Source organism: Pelobates fuscus, chromosome 4 (genome assembly GCF_036172605.1).
Source record: "Pelobates fuscus isolate aPelFus1 chromosome 4, aPelFus1.pri, whole genome shotgun sequence".
Lineage (NCBI taxonomy): Eukaryota > Metazoa > Chordata > Amphibia > Anura > Pelobatidae > Pelobates > Pelobates fuscus.
The window spans coordinates 284,544,766-284,558,015 of record NC_086320.1 but is presented as its reverse complement, the minus strand read 5'-3'; the positions used below and the strand labels follow the sequence as shown (position 1 = coordinate 284,558,015).

At 40.6% G+C, this 13,250-nt stretch overlaps 1 protein-coding gene across 1 annotated transcript in view; it reads right to left on the bottom strand.

Annotated features, from left to right (window-relative positions):
- Window positions 1–3,454: 3,454 nt before the first annotated feature.
- Window positions 3,455–13,250, bottom strand: part of BFSP2 (beaded filament structural protein 2) — a 67,926-nt gene continuing 58,130 nt past the window's right edge. Inside the window, exons 4-7 of the mRNA XM_063450670.1 lie at window positions 10,992–11,153; window positions 8,498–8,626; window positions 5,603–5,823; window positions 3,455–3,695 (exon numbers count right to left, since the gene is read on the bottom strand). Of these exons, the coding sequence (XP_063306740.1) occupies window positions 3,692–3,695; window positions 5,603–5,823; window positions 8,498–8,626; window positions 10,992–11,153 (516 nt within the window). The 3' untranslated portion in view covers window positions 3,455–3,691. The remainder of the gene's footprint in view (window positions 3,696–5,602; window positions 5,824–8,497; window positions 8,627–10,991; window positions 11,154–13,250) is intronic.

Here is a 13,250-nt window from a genome sequence, read left to right as displayed (position 1 = left end):
TGAAGGAGGTACCCAGGCTGGCAACTCTTATAGATGTGCTGTTTGCTGGGTCTTCAGGGGTAAAGGCTTAGACTCAGCTGGGCCTCATGTATGCAGTGGACCGCTGTCATCACTTTAGAGAGAGAGAGAGATAGGTCAGACCCCTGGTTTCTGAAGTAGGTACCCAGGCTGGCAATTCTTACAGATGTGCTGTTTGCTGGGTCTTAAAGTAATTGTTTACTGTGTGACTTTATCAGTCTCTCACTTCGTTGTGGAGGAATTGTGGCCCACTCTTTTCAATGTTGCTTCAGTTCATTTTGTGCAGAGATGCTTTGGTTATGCAAACCAATTGTTGCAGCTGTCCGGGTGGCTGGTCTCAGACGATCTTGGAGGTGAAGATGCTGGATGTGGAGGTCCTGAGCTGGTGTGGTTACACGTGGTCTGCGGTTGTGAGGCCGGTTGGCTGTACTGCCAAATTCTCTGAAACACCTTTGGAGACGGCTTATGGTAGAGAAATGAACATTCAATTCAATATATAGTTGTGCTCAAAAGTTTGCATACCCAGGCAGAAATTGTTTTGGCATTGATTTTGAAAATATTACTGATCATGCATCATATGAAGCCAAGGTTAATTTCCCACACCTGTGGCTTTTTAAATTGCAATTAGTGTCTGTGTATAAACAGTCAATGAGTTAGCTCTCATAGGCTAGATGGGGAGCAGAAAAGAACTGTCAAAAGACCTGTGTAACAAGGTAACGTAACTCTATAAAGATGGAAAAGGATATAAAAAGATATCCAAAGCCTTGAAAATGCCAGTCAGTACTGTTCAATCACTTATTAAAAAAATTCGGGGATCTCTTGATACCAAGCCAAGATCAGGTAGACCAAGAAAGATTTTAGCCACAGCTGCCAGAAGAATTGTTCAGGATGCAAAAAAAATCCACAGGTAATCTCAGGAGAAATACAGGCTGCTCTGGAAAAAGACGGCATGGTTGTTTCGAGGAGCACAATACGATGATACTTGAACAAAAATGAGCTGCATGGTTGAGTCGCCAGAAAGAAGCCTTTACTGCGCCAATGCCACAAAAGAGCCCAGTTACAATATGTCTGACACGCCTTGACAACACCTTGACACGCCTCACAGCTTCTGGCACACGGTAATTTGGAGTGACGAGACCAAAATAGAGCTTTATGGTCACAACCATAAGCACCATGTTTGGAGATGAGTCAACAAGTCCTATAGTGAAAAGAATACCATCCCCACTGTAAAGCATGGTGGTGGCTCACTGATGTTTTGAGGGGGAGGGGGGAAGGTGAGCTCTAAAGGCACTGGGAATCTTGTGAAAATTAATGGCAAGACGAATGCTGCATGTTATCAGAAAATACTGGTAGACAATTTGCATTCTTCTGTACGAAGGCTGCGCATGGGACGCTCTTGGACATTCCAGCATTGCAATGACCCTAAGCACAAGGCCAAGTTGAACTTCCAGTGTTTGCAGCTGAAAAAGGTGAAGGTTCTGGAGTGGCCATCACTGTCTCCTGATCTTAATTTCATCGAGCCACTCAGGGGAGATCTCAAACGTGCGGTTAATGCAAGATGACCAAAGACTTTACATGAAATTGAGGCATTTTGCCAAGATGAATGGGCTGCTATACCACCTGCAAGAATTAGGGGCCTCATAGACATCTATTACAAAAGACTGCACGCTGACATTGATGCTTGTAGGGTTCCGTGTTGGGGGAGACGCTGCTTTTGTGGGTGTGGGAGGAATGATTCTTGTAAGATTGCATGTGTGGAAGGGTGGCCATTGTGGGATTATGTGTATATGGGGCTGTTTGTAATGGAGTATGTGTGTATCCATGTAAATAGGGGCTGTATGTGAATAGGGGCAGTAATGTGCTTTTAGGGGGATAGGGGATGCAGTGTGTGTTGGGGAAGGTAGGAGCTTTAGTGAGTGTGTGTTGTTGAGGATAGAAGCTGTAAAGTGTATTTGGAGGCATAGGAATAAGGACTGTAGTGTATGTGTGAGGGGGATAAGGACTGAAGTGTATGTGTGAGGAGTATTGGGGTTAAAATGGAGGGAGTGGGCAGTGTATTAGAGTGCTGGGAGGGGGAGGCAGTGTATTAGAGTAGTGGGGGGGCAGTGTGTTAAATTGGGGGAGGGCAGTGTATTAATTTGGGGGAGGGAGGAGGCAGTGTATTAGAGTGGCGGGAGGGGGGCAATGTGTTAAATTGGGGCGAGTGCAGTGTATTAACTTGGGGAGGCAGGGGAGCAGTATATTATTTTGGGAGAGGGAGGGGAGCAATGTATTAAATTGGGGGAAGGAGGGGGCAGTGTATTAGAGTAGTGAAAGAGGGGGCAGTGTGTTAGAGTGGTTTGAGGGTGAAGTGTGTAAAATTGGGGGAGGAAGCAAGTGTATTAGAGTGGTGGGAGGGGGCAGTGTGTTAAATTGGGGGACAGTGTATTCAATTGGGGTGAGGGAGGGGCACAGTGTATTAAATTAGAGTGGTGTGAGTGGGGGCACTGTATTCAATTAGAGTGGAGGGAGGGGGCAGTGTATTAGATTAAGGGGCAGTGTATTAGAGTGGAGGGGGGGCAGTGTATTAGATTAAGTGACAGTGTATTACATTGGGTGGAAGGGCAGTGTATAAGAGTGGAGGGAGAGGGGCAGTGTATTGGATTTGGGGTAGTGTATTGAATTTGGAGGCAATGTATTGGATTTGTAGGCAGTGTATTAGAATGGGGAGAGGGGGCTTTGTATTAGATTTGGTCTGCATGAAGGCGCTGAACGCTCCCCTTGGAGATGCTGATTGACCCCGCAATTTTCTGCCACACATCCACAATAGCCATCTAATGCTTTCCTATGGGAAAGCATTGGATTGACTGAAATCATCAAGTTTGATGATCTCAGCCAAAGTGCAGAATACACTCAAAGGACTTCGAAATCAACAAGATGATGTAATTTGTTTTTTACAGCTTTGAGTTTGATGTGATTGATGTTGTGTGTCTATTTAGGAGGGACAACCCCGATTTTGGACCCAAATCTCTCAGTCTCTCTTTTCTACCCTAGAAGTCCCTCATTCCTAGGAGACCCATGTTGTTGTTGTGTCTGGATGTATAACAGAGATTTAGAGCAATACTATTCACATTATTGTGTCTTTAAACTGCAATAAATGTGTTTAGCAATCTGTCTGTATAGATAAGATTTAGTCAGTGTTCATGTTAGCTGTTATTAGCAAGTCACCTAAATGTTCTCAGGATTGCCCTGTCTATGGCCAAACTCACACCACTAAAAGTTGAGTGTCCCTCTTTATCAATTTGAAATATTGGGAGGTGGGAGATATAGGATTGTATAGACAAACAGTCTAGCATGTTTATAGCTTCAAAAATTTATATTTCACACAAAGAGAAATCCAAAAGCCTGATCAAAATCTTGTAGTTTTTTATTTTATTTTATTTGCATTAATTTTGATTTTTAACAGCAAGAGAATATGAAAAATGTAGCATGCCAAATTCATTTCTTGCTTGACAAAGAATTAAATAAAAGTTAAATCTACATACTAATTTAACCGAGTTGCACGCCAACAAAATAATATCAGTCCTGCTTTGATACAACCAAATGTAGCACTGAATCATCCCAAGGAATATTTGATGTAATTCTTCTTATATTTGAAAATCAGTAGATTTGCTGTTGACTTCTTCTGAAAAGATCATCTAGAAAGGAAGAAATAAACATAATTATTTCTCCAAAAAGAATCATTGGTAAGTAGGACCCCAAGTTCTCCTCTCCCCTTATGACCTTGGTTTAAAGATATCTTCTGAGCTGACCGATAACGTTGCAACACAACGCTGTATAGAGTCCCAGTGTCTCCCTGCAACTTACGGTTCATGATTTTTATGTTCAATGGTTTTCATTTATTATCCTAATGTTGCTACTTTCATTCACAGTATATGTTTAAGTCAATATTTCTTTAATTAATTGACATGCCAATATTTCTGTAATCCATTTCCATGTTTATATATATGTGTATATATATATATATATATATATATATATATATATATATATATATAGATGTAAAAAACAGATAAAATTCGTATCTTGTAATACCTTTTTTATTGGACTAACAGAATTTTTTAATGACAAGCTTTCGGGATAACCTCCCTTTCTATCCCGAAAGCTTGTCATTAAAAAATTCTGTTAGTCCAATAAAAAAGGTATTACAAGATACAAATGTTATCTGTTTTTTACATCTACATTACTGGACTAATACGGCTACAATCTCTACTTGAACACTATATATATATATATATATATATATATATATATATATATATATATAGTGTTCAAGTAGAGATTGTAGCCGTATTAGTCTTGAACTATATATATATATATATATATATATATATATATATATATATAGTGTTCAAGTAGAGATTGTAGCCGTATTAGTCCAGTATATATATATTCACAATATATATTCATAAATATATATTCACAATAAATAATCATATATCTGTTTTTAGTATCCCTCCATAACCCTCCTATGCTTTCTCCTTATTGCCCTATTGTCCATCACTGTTTCCATTGATAAACGAACATATCTATGTGCTCTTTGAATGACATGTTCACCCCCCAAAATATCTAAACAAAAAGGGGAGGGCTTAATAAAATTAATGTAGGTTGCCTAACTTTCAATGCAAGCATTTATTATAATATAATAATCTACATATATGGCATTGATATATAAATCTACTAATCTACAAGCATTATATGATTGATAATGCTAAAACAAAGAACTTAAAGTAGCAACAATAATAAGCATTAAAAAGAAATCAGAGGATCATAGTAAGATTTAACTTATTCTACCTCAGTTTACCTACCTACAGAGGCTACTTACTGAGTAGTACTTTATTGCATGTGTATAATAATATTGCAATGTAAAAGAAAAGAAAAAAAGTCAAGATACACGCCATTCTTTTAGGACATTAGGCTCAGACATGCTAATGCAAACTAAATAGGTCAGAAATAAGATACAGGAGGAACAGATTAACATAGCTTAGATTTATAGAGACTGGGCATTTATCAGAAACAACCCAAATCTCCAAACAGCCGTCAATTATCAGTCAGTCAGTCTGGGCTGTGGAGTAAGAAGAGGAGATTGCAAAATAGTGCCAATTAAATATGCAGCTAAAACACAGATATTTTTCTGACAGTCATATTTTAAAAGGCATGTTTTACATTTTTATTTTTTTACAAGTTAACCCTTTCCCCAGGGAAAATAAAAAGGTCAGTGTTCAATACCTTTACAACCATAGTTTTTTCATATCAAAATTATCTGGTTGGGCACTGTGCATGGGCAGGGTGAGGGAGAATTTGGCCAATGAGAATGGTAGAGAAATGCGTTGGGTTAAAAAGATTGCTGGGGCAAGGTAATAGAAATGCTGTTGGAAGAAGATGGTGGAGACATGGGGACAATATAAAGAACAAGAGAACAAACAATAGAGATTTGTACATTTTTGTACATTTTTTTGCACAATTCCTAGCACGAGTTCTGCTCCGGACCATTAAATTATTAAATTATGATGTTAAAATGTACTGAGGGTTGCTATTTTGGTACCTGTTTTCCTCTCCATCCAGGATAGAGTGGTATGCCGCTATTTCCTTCTCAAGCTGGAGTTTGTTGGCCAGCAAGTGTTCTCTGTCCTTTTGATGCTGTTCCGTTTCACTTTTGATTTCTTGCAACTCTGCTTCCAGCTTTGTGATCACAGAGCCAAGGTTTTGAAGTTCAACATCATGCCAGTGCTTTGCATCATAAAGAGAGTTTTCCAATCCTCTCTTCTGTAAACACAAGAAAGAGTCATATAGTTCTTAGGGATTATAACTAGTTTGTTATACTCATTATTTTCTCCTTTCACATGGGACTCTGGTGACATTGTGATGTCACATCTTGTGATTTCTCTATGACATCACCAATACCTATTCTTGTATTATCATGCATGACTGCATAGCACCATTTCAGGAGATTTGTGAAAACAAAACACTTAGCAATTGGATCAAATGGACATGATTTAATATCATTACATTGTTTGCAGGTAATGCTGGCTGCTCTTTCAATTGAAAGAAGCTTTTTTTTTTGCATGTTTTTGTAATGAGAAGATCACTATACTTTGCTGGGTAATGGCAACTTGCTGATCACCAATATATTTTTTTTTTACCTACTCTGGAGAACGTACAATCAATTTTAATACTAATCAAAGAGTGATCTCATATAATAAACTTTACACGGCACATGGTAGTGCTTTTCATATACTATCCAGCACAATGAAAAAGTGGTATATGTGTATATGTGCAAACCCTTGCTCCAGGACATGCTAGTAAAGAAGACAAATTTCAGTGTATTCTTTCTTGAAAAACAGTAGTTAAATAAATAAACCAAAGTATTTAAATGTCCCTGTTAATAACTCATGTTGTCAGCAACCCTTGACTTTGATGGGTTGTGTCATCACTATAGAATTGATCCAGCCAGTTGGAATCTGATATGAATAGCTTCCCAATGGCAGGGCACAGGCTAAACAGAATGCAAGCAAATTGTGTGGCCTTTGGTGTTTTTATGTTTGATTTTAAATATTATATGCACTCTAACCATTTAAATACATTTAATGAAAGTTGTTGTAGTGCACTCACAGACACACACATTCACTGACTGACAGACACACACTAACTGACAAACAGGCTCCCTCACAAACACACACATTCACTCACAGACACACACAATCACTCAGACACACAGGCTCCCTCACAGACACACACTGACACACACACACAGATAGCCATATACACACACACACACACACACAGCCATACACACAGACAGCCATATACACACACAAAGAGACAGCCATACACAGAGACAGCCATGCACACACACATACAGCAATACACACACACACAGACAGCCATACACACACACACACACATACAGCCATGCACACAGACAGCCATATACACACACAGCCATACACGCAGACAGCCATATACACACACACAGCCATACACACTGGCAGCCATACACACACAGACAGCCATGCACACACACAGACAGCTATACACACACATACACACACAGACAGCCATGCACACACACAGACAGCAATACACACACACACACATACAGACAGCCACACACACACAGACAACCATACACACACAAACACACACTTCCCCCCAACACTTTAAAAAAAATATATATTGTTATTTAAATCCACCCAGCCTCCCTACCTTTGGGAGAGCTGGATGGATTACCTACCGGGTGTCTAGTGGGGCTGCTGGGCAGGTGTACATTCACGCAGGGGGGCGGATAGGCAGCGAGGGAGCATTGATTTTGAGCAATCCCTGCTCAGCTCCCTCGTGCGCCGCAGAGTGATGCCGGGAGCCGGAGTGACGTCATATTCTGGCTCCCGGCATCACTGCGGGCACTGTGCAGGGAGAGCTTACACTCCCTCGCAGGCCGCAAACATATTAGTTATGGGCCGCATGCGACCCGTGGGCCGCGAGTTTGACATCTATGCCCCACACTGACATTGAGATAGAAATAATCCAGGAAATGTCCCCACTTTATATGTTACACCTCGTCCTCTAACTCCCTTCCCTTCTCCGTTAGACACTTAGCCAGTCTCCACTCCTTCAAAAAATCATCAAAAAATCACTTTGTCACAGAAGCATATCAATTAAACTTTTAATAGCTCCCAATTAATTCCTCTCCTGCAGCTGTCATTAAAAAAACATAAGTCTTCAGGGAATTGGTAATACCACCAATCTACTTCTCTAATACTATCCTTACCTTTTGTGTCACTTTACTCCACTCCCTCTAGCATGTAAGCTCATTGAGCAGGGCCCTCAACCCCTCTGTTCCTGTGCATCCAGATTGTCTGGCTTCAACTACATGTTTGTTAGTCCACCCATTGTAAATCGCTGTGGAATTTGTTGGCGCTATATAAATAATAATTATAAATGCGTACTACTGATTCTCTCAGGGATCTCAATGAAAGCATAGCCTGAAACACGCACAGGCTGAACGTTTAGGTATTAAATGCAATCCTGCCATTCTACATAACTAATAAAGGGGTGTAATATACCCCAGCATGACGTACCAACAGTCAGCTGGTGGACATCACAAACTCCCCCTAAGTGGCCTAATGGAGTACAATACTATTAATCTTTCCTTTTATAACAAAACAATAAAAACCTTAATACCCTCCTGCCCCTCCACCAACTTTCAGGCTGTGCTAGTCTATGATGGTCTAATTAATACTTCCTCATTATCTGAAGCAGCACAGAGGTGATGGGCTGTTGGGGACTCTTAATATTTTTGGAGCAGTGATGGCTAAAAGGCTGGCACAGCATCATCAGCGTTTTGGTTTTACAACAGCTGGAGATTTACCATTTGATCACATCTGGATTTGAGTTTAGCCCTTGTTCATCTAATTCACATAAAAAAAAAAATGCCACCTACCAAAGTCCTCAGGGACTCCGTTTCTGCTTGAAGGCTCTGTATTTTGCATGCAGTGTCATGGAATTCCTCTCTCAGGCACTTCACGACCTCTTCTTCTTGACTTTGCAAAGCTGGTAGCACTGATGACTGCTGCTCATGAAAAAAACAAAAAGCATTATCTACACTTGGTGGTAGAGCTTCGAAATAAAATAGTATTTCCCAGAAGGCAAATAAGAATAGGAAAAGGAGACCACATTTTTTTTAAAATTGGCACTGTCGCCCTCCCCAACCCCTTGAATGAGTATTTCAAAAAAAGAGGATGTTTATGAAATATTCATATTGACTGTGTTAAAATTTCACTGTTAGAATTTTCACTTTGTCTCTGTATATTTCCTCTGCATGAGACTTCTAGACACTGGGAGGATATACCGTCGTCTAGAAGTGTCAAAACCCCCAGCTGTCACCAGGGATGGCTGCAGGGAATTTGCTTAATCTATGGAGGATTCCTGGACACACATAATTTCATCATGTTGATTGGCAGCATATGAAAATGCTGCCCTGTATTATGGATAATGTATATGCTGCGGAATTCCTGATTGATTTATCACTTTATTTGATGTCTACATACATTGTCCTTCACTAATCTTGGCACCATTGGTAAATATGAGCAAAGAAAGCTGTAAACTATTGTCTTTATACTCTGCTCTCATGGATATCAAAAAAATTGCAGATTTACCAAAAATAATTTTGTTAAATATATGTGTGGCCCAATTATTGGCACCCCTATGCATTTATATGAGAAATCTATATTTGAAGTATATTCCCACTGATATTTTTCTTGTAGTACACCTGAGAGATTAGGAGCAGGCCACTTTTTAAATATATGACTTGCTGTTTCACAGGGGTATAAATATGAGAAACATATTATGAACACATAGTCCAAATTATCTTAGTCACAATGGGCAAAACCAAGAATATAGCTGTGATGTTCTACAAAGGGTTTTTAGCTTCACAAAATGTAAAGTGTCTATTTGAAAATAGCAAAAGCATTGAAAATGCCAATTTACACTGTTGGGCCAATAAGCAAGAAGTTCCAGTCAACTGGTAATGTTATAAATTAACATGGAAGAGAACATGTGTCTATATTGTCTCAATGCACTGTGAAGAGGATGGTATGAGTGGCCAAACAATCTCCAAGGATCACAGCTGGAGAACTGCAGTACGTTTTATCATGGGGTCAGAAAGTCTCCAACACTACAATCCGACATCACCTACATCCCCACAAGTTGTTTGGAAGAGTTTCAATAAAAATAAAAAAAAAACCCAAGCGTCTTACATTACTGGAACTTTAAATGGGATCGGGTTCTATGGTTAGATTAAACAAAAATAGAACTTTTTGTTAAAAAAACACCAGAGGTGGATTTAGCACGCACAGAGAGGTAGCCATATGGAAAAGTACCTCATACCCTTGGTTAACTATGTCGATGGGTAATGTTTTGGGACTGGTTTTCTGCCAGATGACCGTAACATTTTGTTAGGATACATAGCATCATGGACACTATCAAATATTAACAGATATTAAATGAACACCTGACTGACTCTGCTAGTAAGCGTAAAATGGATCGTGGGTGGATCTTCCAGCAGGACAACAATTCCAAACATCAATTCAAAACATCAAAATCAACACAAAAATGGTTTACTGACCACAAAATTAAGGTCCTGCCATGGTCATTCCGGTCCCCTGGCTTGAATCCTGTGGAAAATCTGAAGGATCTGGAGATATTCTGTATGGTGGAATGGTTTCAGATCCATTGCCATGTATTCTCCAACCTCATAAGGCATTATAGGGCATTATAGGCTTATAGAGCTATTACCTTGACAAAGGGAGGTAGCACAAAGTATTGACTAAAAGGGTGCTAATAATTATACCACACATATTTGAAAAAAAAATTTTTTTATAAATCTGTGTTGTGTTTGCAATTGCAGAGTATTTTTGTCTCCCACTTAGTGCTGCAATGTAAATCATTACAGTTTTTGAGAAACTGCAATAATTACATTGCAGGACTAAGACTGCCTCTGGTGGCTGTCAATCAGAGGCTAGAGGCATTTCCTGATTGCTAACTTGTCTGAAGCTGGACGTCCACTTCCTGCTTGTTAACCGCCTAATTAATGCTGGACGTTCTCACACTCTGCATGAGGACATCCAGCATCAGTAAAATCTCCATTATAAACTATTGTAGCAATGCTTTCCTATGGGTAAGGCTTAATGCGTTCACAGCGCATGTGCATTAACCCCATCCCCCATCGGAGGAGACGAACTGCGACCCAGCCCCAAGGGGCATTGGGACAGAAATCGGGTAAGCGACTAACGTTTTTTTTTAACCTTTATAACTCATTGGGGGTTAGGGAGATGTGTGAAGGAGAGGGTAATTGGAAGCACTATAGTGTTTAGAACGCAACCTTGTATTCCTAACACTATAGAATACCTTTTAATATTTATGTCAATATCACTTACATTAGCTTGAAAGAGGGCACCTGATTCAGCCCTGTTCTTCTCAATATCTTTTTCCCAATGAATTCTGATGGTTTCCAAGATGTCATCAAGCCCAGTGCCAATAGGAGCATCCACTTCTTCCAGCTGAGATCCAGCCAGCTGCCTGTACAACATCTTCACATCCTTAAGCAAGCATATTACAATGCTTTATTTTAATATGCATTTATAATTTGATACTTGTAAATTAGACTCCCACTAAGGAGATTTATTTAATGTTTAAATGAATGAGGTTAACCAGTCAACATGAACATTATATGTATGGTATAGGGCTATTCCAAGCAAGGGAAATAAGAAATATATGGCATAGTGCAATACTGTATATACTAGAATTGAATATATAGGCAAGTGACAAATGCTCACTCACACTTAAACATCCCAAGAAGTGCCTTCAGAAATATACTTGGTGTGTCTTATTTGCTCCAAATGCTTGGTAAATGTGAATCTCACATAAAAAACAAAGTGCAAAAAAATAGATTGGATGACTATATGAAAAAAAGAGTTAAAAAAAAGCATTTATTACTTACATCAAAGTACATAAAAGCAGGTAAATCAGTCCAACGCGTTTCTTCCCTGTTAGGGACTTCCTCAGGGACAATCTTTAACAAAGGTGTTGAATACAAATACATACAAACCTAGTTACAAACATCCCCTAATATATACCACCCCCAATCAGTCCCAATAATGGTTCTGCAGGTGATTCCATTTCTCTTCAGCTGTTTTCGATTCAAATTTTGGTCACTTCCGGGTTTCGTGTGTCCTATGCGGTGTCAGGATCGGGACAGGGATCCAACACGCAGAGTACAAAGAGTGGAAAGGTACGTATACCGGGCCTTAGAATGGCCGGACTAACGTACCGAGAGTAATAGAGAATAGTCAGAGACAAGCCGAGGTCGAGGGAACGGGAAGACAGATAAGCGAGAGACAAGCCGGGTCAAGGGAGAACAGAGAAGCAGGGAAGTACAACAAGCCGAGTCAAAACCAAATAGAGCAAACTAGAATACCAGAGCACTGAGTGACTAGACAAGCTAGAACCACGACAGGGCAATGAGCTGAAGAGAGAAGTAAGCTTAAATACCCTGGCTCCGGATGGTAAGCACGCCTCTGACAAGTGCCGATTGGATATCGGACACTTGAGTGACAGGTCGCTCGTGATAGCGTCATGACGTCACGTATTGAGCGTCCTGCTAGAAAAGGATGTGGATTCCTCGCGGCCGGTGTTTAAGTGGCTGGATGGACCGCGAGGAACGGAGGAAACAGCTCGCCTGGACGGATAAACCACCAAGTCTCTACCTCCCTTAGAGGTAGAAGCCTCAGGTACCCTGACAGTACCCCCCCTCTCAGATACGCCCACCGGGCGGAAGGAACCGGGGCGAGATGGGAAGCGGAGGTGAAATGCTCTGCGAAGGCGAGAAGCATGAACGTCCTCCTGAGGTACCCAACTCCTCTCCTCAGGACCATATCCCCTCCAGTTGACCAGATATTGCAATTTTCCCCTTGAAATTCTGGAATCAACGATGGAGCTTACCTCGTACTCCTCCCGACCCTCCACCTGAACAGGACGAGGCGAGGAGACCTTAGAGGAGAATTTGTTGCAAATAAGAGGTTTCAACAAGGAGACATGAAAAGAGTTAGGAATGCGTAAGGCAGGTGGCAGAGCAAGGCGATACGCAACCGGATTGATACGAGTGAGAACCCTGTAAGGGCCTATGTAGCGAGGAGCAAATTTCATAGATGGAACTTTTAGTCGAATATTCTTAGTACTTATCCATACCCTATCCCCAGGAACAAAAACAGGAGCCGCTCTTCTATGCTTGTCAGCGTGTTTCTTGAACAACGAGGAACTATGTAACAGAATTTGCCGAGTCTGATCCCATAATTTCTTCAGGTTGGCGACATGATCATCAACCGACGGTATCCCCTGAGAAGAGGAAACCGAAGGAAAAATCGAGGGATGAAAGCCATAGTTCATGAAGAAAGGGCTAGAGCGAGTTGAATCGCAAACAAGGTTATTGTGTGCGAACTCCGCCCAAGGAATCAGACCGACCCAATCGTCCTGGTGTTCGGAAACAAAGCAACGCAGATACTGTTCGATCTTTTGATTGGTACGTTCAGCAGCTCCGTTAGACTGAGGGTGATAGGCCGAGGAGAAGTTCAATTTGATGCCCATTTGAGAACAAAAGGATCTCCAGAAACGTGAGACAAATTGAGAGCCTCTATCAG